Below are 7,495 nucleotides of genomic sequence, written 5' to 3'. Positions count from 1 at the left end.
CTGAGATTCTGAGATTCTGAGATTCTGAGATTCTCCGATTCTGAGATTCTGAGATTCTGAGATTCTGAGATTCTGAGATTCTGAGATTCTGAGATTCTCAGATTCTGAGATTCTGAGATTCTGAGATTCTGAGCTTCTGAGATTCAGAGATTCTGAGATTCTGAGATTCTGAGCTTCTGAGATTCTGAGATTCTGAGATTCTCAGATTCTGAGACTCCCAGATTCTGAGATTCTGAGATTCTGAGATTCTGGGATTCTGAAACTCTCAGATTACACCAGAAATTATGTTTTCGAGAAAAATCTCCGTTTTACAAATCTCATAAGTTTTGCTTGTTGGTTTAATTGCCATTTAATGCTTTCGAAAATTGGTATAGTTTTTTTAGTTCGAAAAAAAACGCTTCCAACATTTTGACACTAATTTTGAACATTGAACCAAAAAAAGTCTGAAATTTTCAGTCAAATCGAACAATCTGTATTCCTTTTTCTGGATTTCAATGTTGACAATGCTCTACTAAGAAATATCATTTTTCCAGATGACAATCAAATCATCAGAATCATTTCGAACAAAAAACTAGCAATTGTAGAGTTCCCAAACATGAAGGTAATTAAATAATAGAAGCTGCAGCCCACAAAAATCAAAGTTCCAGGTCCCCCCATTTCCATACTTACGTGATGTTAGTTTTCTTGAAATCCGAGATAATTCTCAAGAAATATTCAAAATACAAAGAGATTGTTTGCTGATTCAAGCAAAGACAAAAACCCCAATCAAGTATAATGGAATGGGTTGTTGTGAGTTTTAAATAACTCGAAAATTCGAATTCCCGCCATTTTTTCAGCAAAATTACCAGGAAAAAAGCGGAAAAGCTATGGTGCCATTTATGATTACTACGATGAGGATTCATCAAACGTTCATTTTGGATTCACTTCCATTTTATTGCCAGTAGTCATTTTTCATATGTGAAATAAAGTATATGCTACAGTGAATGAAACAGACAAATAAAAAATTGCTAGATTTGAATTCTTAATCTCCACACGTTGTCCACAATCTCCACCAGTGAAGTTTAAGTTTACGGAGTAGTAATCCTTGAAGTACATATAAGGATAAGGAAACATTGCACATTCCGTTTTTTCCCCAGTTTCCCAATCCTTGAAGGCGTCCGGGTGATTGTCTTGAATCAATGCCTCTCGTTTTCCGCTGGTTATGATGTTCTGGAAAATTCGAACTAGAGCAACACAGTCGGCTAGAGAGCTGGAAGCCAGCCAAACCATACAAAACCACTTACACTGACACTATTCATGAGAAAATCATTTAACTTGGGATTTGAGTAAATTTGAATCAGCCGATCTTGCTGTTCTAAATCCCTATCATCCAAGTAAGCTATATAGGACAACTGCAAGCGATTAAAAGTTTTCAAATTTGTATTTCTAATTGTCAATGTTCCATAGAGATGCCAAACATTGAACAATTTCGAAAAATACTCTTCATCTCCAAAATCCACTATCACATTTCCAACAATAATATCACAATTGTAGGGTAGATCATACATTGATTCGAAATGACAAAGAACATTATCCCGAATGTCTCCAATTTCCTCATTACAAATTTTGGCGTCTAGATTTAAAAATGATAATTCCAAGACTTCAAAAATAAACTTGAATTCCGCAATTGTTATACAAAATTCCGGATGTAAGTTTTCAATATTCGCCAGACCGAGTCCACGCAACTTTTTCTCGAATTTCTGAAAACTTTCTACCTCTTTTTGATGTCTTCTGCATACTTTCGGTACCTTTAAAACCGGCAAGCCTAACCGCTTCATTATCGGATTATTTTGTAAGTTCAGTATAACAGTCCTATTGGATTTCACTGTCCAAAACTGCCAATTAGTCAAAAATGATAAATTTTGAATGTTCGAATTCTGAATGTCTATCGAGCCTTGAATGGTTGTAATATTAGACAATGGATATAAATCGAGGTTAGTGGTATTCAGAAGTTTTAAGCCATTGAAAGTGGTGTTGCAGTTTTGGAATTCAGAAAGTGGCCCGTTACCTTGGCAACCTGGAAGTTTTTCAAGTTTCCATAACATTAACTAATTCATTTTCATTTTAGAGATTTCAGAGGTTTCATTTTAGAGATTTTTTTTTCATATTCTATTTTTTACTTTTTGTTTAAATTCAAAATATCAAGTTTGAAGCAAGTTTTGTAAATTTGAAAAAAAACATACCACAATTTTTGAAATTCCCTTTTGTACGAATGTCCAATAAATCCTTTAATTCTCCTTGACCACATAAACTGCTCATATCTAATAATTCATTGTTTTCGATCGACACATAACATTCCTTGGTAGTGTTTTGAGAATAAAATCTGGTTCCTAACAACATTGTTCCATTGGTTAGTTTTGAATTGTTTCGGATAACAAGACCATCTAAAATTGGAGTTTTACTTTAAAAAATTTGACTGTATTTCAGTTTAGAACAAAATTTTACCAAACTTCTGGGGGCCCCTAAACTATAATGGAGTCAAAAAATTGCCTTACATGTTTTACAGTAAAAAGGTAAATACTCATAGGGATATGTGAAAAAATCCAGGTTCGATAAACTCGAATTTTCCACTATCAACCCTCCAACTAGGGTTGTCATATTTTTGAAAACCGATTTCAATTGAGCCAATGACAAATCAGTGTTTGAGTTGATAACCAATATTCCATAAACCATTCCACATTTTGGGAAGAATTTTTTAGTTTTTGATGTTATTTCACTGTGGTTGAATACACATTCTGGGGCTGGAAGAAAGTGAGATTTCAGGAAGAAACTAGGCTCTTTGTGGCTCATTTTCTACCCTAGGCAATCCATTTTCTAACCAGAACGGCCAATGGCGGACCAACGACAGGCCGACGACGGACTGATAGCGGGTCTATGGTTGACCAGCTCATAACTTTATTCAGACTCCATATTTTTTGACCAACTAAAATAGATATTATAGAACTTGAACAGGACAGTATCATTATTAGACAATAATAAAACAGTATCATTTGAAATTCCGAAAAAAAAATTATGGGCCCATTCGTCGTTGTCCCGTCGTTGGTCCGTTAATGACTCACGTGTCCCATAGCTTTTGACAACTTTTTCTAAATCATCTGAAAACGATCCTGATCCATTTGAAAACAACGATACAAAAATTAGCAGAAGAATATACATCATAGTGATGTGAGATGTTTAAAAAAATCGTATGATTTCCAAAAGTTTGTTTTCCATCTTCCTCCGCAAATCATAGAGCATAAGACATTTTGCAAATTATTGGTTGAAGGAAATCTTGTGACAAGTAGAATCACTTTTACTTTTTCATTTCAATATCTTCTATACATCATGAATTACGAAACTGTAGATGATCCATATTCTGATGAATACCTGTACCATGAATATGTCGAGTATGGAGATCGATGGATCTACTACGATTATCTTACCGAAGATTTTAGAGCATTTTTCGAAAGCCTAAACCCGATTATAGAAGTTTCCAAACAGTTATATGATATTGCTTGCTTCTTCAGTTTATTCATCAATTTCTTTCATCTATCCATTCTCTCTCGCAAAACGTTAAGGACTAATCTTGTCTACCTAATAATGATTGGAATCTGCATTTGTGATATTTTCCAGTCCCTTGGTAACATCACACAGATTGGAATGGACTACATCTATCAAGTCCAAGCATGTTACAACGGAACCAGATACTCTCATCTGATGGTCAATTTAATTGCTAAAACTTTGCAAATCCTATGTCGACGAGGCTCAAGTTTTCTTGCATTGTATATTGCGACAATTCGAGCATTATCGGTTCTTTTCCCGATGAATAATATTATCAGCGCTATGACACAGATAAAAGCCGGGGTTTTGGTTATGTTCCTTGTCAGTGTTGCTTCTGGTTCTTGGAGTTTGGTTTATTTTGTGAAATCAAAATTTGTCGTGGTACAAAAGTAAGTAGCCGCGGCCGCGGCTTGGCAGCTTGAGCCACTGTAGCTCAGCTGGTAGCAACGAGGCACCTCCAACGATGGGCTCACATTTTTTTGACGAACTTATTTTCTAATCGTTTAAGGCTTACGCGAGCTTCATTTCTAGCGGTAAAAAGAGTTTTAGTCGCTATCAACTGAGCAACAAAGACAGCTCACTAACCATTATTATATATCGTTCAATTTCAGCTGTGACAGCGAAATGGTTGACTACTTCTCCTTCACTGGACCAGTCGTAAAACTGTTGAGACCTAGCTACCTGCCATATCGACTTGTCGACCGAGAAACATGGGAATTAACCTACTTGATGGTAGATGGATTCGTTGCAATATTCATCAGTATATGCTATTTCCTTGTTGTTATCGCTTTAGTCATCGGAATAAGAAGAGCCAATAAGATAAGGAAAAATGTCAGCAAGGAGGAGCAGTGAGTTTTTTTGGATTTGGGGTCTGAAGTGATAAAAATGAATTTCAGATCCAGGACCAATACATATGCATTGGTATTGTCTATGGCGTTCAGTTTATTTGTCTCAGAAGCGTTTTATGCTGCCTTATTCTACGCAAGTGATATTTATTTCGGCTATAGAGAGCAGTGAGTTTATTTTTTGGCTCAGCTGGAGACAGTCGACCCCGCAGCTCCAGCTATGACCGTGTAGCTTTAGACGTGACTGCATAGCTCAATCATCACCAATTCCAGAGAAGAATTCAAAAAGCTGGACTCCTTCGTGCTCACTCTCCAAATCGTCAACTCTTCTGTTCACTGTCTCATATGCTACTGCATGTCGTCACAGTATCGGGATACTGTAAGAGGATTGTTCGGAAAGAGAAGAGAAGATAAATCTATTGTCTCCATTGTCCGTTCTTCGTCTGAATAATTTTATATTTTTTTGATTAATTCCAGTAGAACATAAACTGTAGTTGACAAACTCTTGAAATCCGAAATTTCTGAAATTTCAAAACTAGTTCCTGACTTCCTATAATTATCTTTTTTTGTTCAGAAAATTTTGACGTCATATGACACACTTTTTGTTGATTTTAAAATCTGAAAAAAAACTATGGGCCCACCCGTTGTTGGCCCTTCGTTGGTCCGTTAATCACTCTCGTGTTTTATAGCTTTTTACAACTCTTTCTAAATCGACTGAAAACGATCCTGACTCATTTGAAAATAAGGATACAAAAATCAGCAAAAGAACATACATCATGGTGATGTGAGAATTAAAAGAAACTTTGTGATTGCTATAAGTTTGTTTTCCATCTTCCTCCGCAAATCATAGAGCATAAGACATTTTGCAAATTATTGGTTGAAGGAAATTTTGTGACAAGTAGTTCGGATGAAACCTATTGTAAATACACAGACTGTCTAGAAAAATCCCAAAATTATAGCGGCCCTCGTGAAGGTCTATTCAAATGGTGAGACATTTTTTGATTTTTCGTGAGTTTGGAGTCGGGACCGTTTGAGCGACCTTAACTTTGTTCATGTTCATGGTAGACGTTCAAACTTTTTTCATTCAAAAGGTGATAAGTTGATAAGCCTTATTGTCTACTGCACATATGCTCCATCTTCAAAACGAAACTAAATTGTGGATTCCTTCCTTCCAGAACTCCGGTCACAGCGAGTTCAAAATCAAGTCAACCCATTTTTGATACGTTGTTTTGAAGTAAATTTTCGTCAATCAAGATGACGTTAGAAGTCGCTGGATGGGTAATAATCAGAAAGTAGAAGGTTAGAGCTATACAGTGAATAAGGCAGAATCGTCTAGACATATCCACCGAGATCGGCCTGGGTCTTCCTTTCGGCATGAAGTTGCTAATTTCAATTTTCAAAATAAACCTTTGCGTAAACCATTGTGTTTCTCTCCAAGGGAGATCCACATGGAGTCTGAGTTATGTCACCTGACAAGAATAGGTATGGGTCGTAAAAGTGACACTATTATCAGGCAGCTCCTAATACTCCATTCTTTGGTAGACCACCATACTGACAACATCCCATTTTTAACACGAATTTCACGTTTCGAGACGTCTGATGGTTGAGCGCCTTTGTCAACCCACTTGGTATGTTGCTTATTGTAATCACACATTACCCATTTATACCACTAGCAATGGTTTGATTCCAACATTCATGTGTGCAACGCAGGATGAGAAGATTCAAACAGGTGCCCACAGGTGAATCGAAGTTGCATTGAGCCAAAAGGTGTGGTTCATGTCTTCCCACTTTTTTGACTTTGCCGAGCGTTTCCAATTCATGGCTTTTTGACGAAAGGTTTGCCACTGATGTACCTTATATATCCCATACAGTTTGAGACGGGTCCCTCTCGATCCCGGCTTTTAATGCATCCAAACCTAACCCCGTTTGCCTCTTTGAAGGGGGATTTTCGTCCAACGAGAATACTCGTTTTTCAAGTTGATGAATCCAGGTTGTAATGGTAGTTCGAGAGGATACATCTTCTTTGTTAACCACCACTAATTGGCGATCGATTTCAGTTAATTTGAGATCAGATAGAAATACAAATAAAATTGTAGTTCAAAAATGGAAATTACTAGAGGCGAAAACGGTGTGCATATCTTACTACACGAAAAGAGGAGAATGATCTCCGTTGGGGTGTAGACACTATCAGACCCCACCAACATACTCATAAAACGACAGCTTCCTCGCTTTTACCCCGTTCGAAAAGACAAAGTTTGAAAACAACAGATCAAAAATGGAAAGGACTTTCCGAACAACCTAATATTTGACTTCCGTTTTGTTTACGGTAATCAGATTTTCAAACGACCTCTCATTTGTGTTCAATACAGTTTCAGAAGCTGATCCAGTATGTTCCAGAAAAAAAACTGGTGTTTGTTTTGTTGAAAAATTCGAATTTTCTGTTCTCAAGCCTTCTCGGTGCTCGTGGTATGAAAAACTCTTTTTTTATCTTTGTATGGATTTCTGAAGACTGAATCTCTCCAGACAGTGAACTTTGATCCCGTTGGAATTGTCATCAATCAGTCACTGCCATAAAAATTGTCAAAATTTCCAGAAACCCTGCAAAAAAATATATCGTATCTGGATCACACAATAATTCATCGAAAGTTCTTCTGGATTTTCCAAAAATCTTCCGATGCCCCAAAGTTTTAATCTTCAATACTTCACATTACTGAAGAGGATTGTGCATTTGAAGTCTTTTACAGATAAGCATGAATCTCATATATTATTCCTTGAAAGAATGTTTCAAGGAGAATCGAAAGAATCTAGAGCTTTCGAATCTATAAAATCGAATTGATATTGAAAATTTTGCGTTCACATTTTCTGGACGTTTCCTAATTTTTATAGTTTGTATGATATTGAAAAAATTAAAGTTTTCCGTAACAGTCCCTGTTGAATCATTATTTTCAGACATACAGTACAACTATACATTTTCGACTTTTCCAGAATATAATTCTTCCAAAAACCAAGTTTCCCGGGAGCTCTCAAAACCTATAACATTGACTCATTCCCATAAGTCTACTTTATAGTCT

At 36.4% G+C, this 7,495-nt stretch overlaps 2 protein-coding genes across 2 annotated transcripts; one reads left to right on the top strand and one right to left on the bottom strand.

Annotated features, from left to right (window-relative positions):
* Positions 1–951: 951 nt before the first annotated feature.
* On the bottom strand, positions 952–2,829 carry CBG23867 (the record flags this gene model as incomplete). The annotated part of the gene is made up of 4 exons (XM_045240912.1): positions 952–1,209; positions 1,284–2,056; positions 2,223–2,423; positions 2,535–2,829. The coding sequence occupies 4 exons, from the start codon at positions 2,827–2,829 to the stop codon at positions 952–954; spliced, it is 1,527 nt and encodes a 508-aa protein (XP_045091188.1).
* A 534-nt stretch (positions 2,830–3,363) lies between these two features.
* CBG23866 lies at positions 3,364–4,875 on the top strand (the record flags this gene model as incomplete). The annotated part of the gene is made up of 4 exons (XM_045240911.1): positions 3,364–3,968; positions 4,191–4,427; positions 4,476–4,592; positions 4,698–4,875. 4 exons carry the CDS (start codon positions 3,364–3,366, stop codon positions 4,873–4,875), a joined length of 1,137 nt encoding a protein of 378 aa, XP_045091187.1.
* Positions 4,876–7,495: the final 2,620 nt, after the last annotated feature.

The sequence above is a fragment of the Caenorhabditis briggsae genome, assembly GCF_000004555.2.
Source record: "Caenorhabditis briggsae AF16 supercontig from assembly CB4, cb25.NA_055, whole genome shotgun sequence".
Lineage (NCBI taxonomy): Eukaryota > Metazoa > Nematoda > Chromadorea > Rhabditida > Rhabditidae > Caenorhabditis > Caenorhabditis briggsae.
Note: the sequence above shows the minus strand (reverse complement) of the source record. Positions and strands in the feature narration are given on the sequence as shown.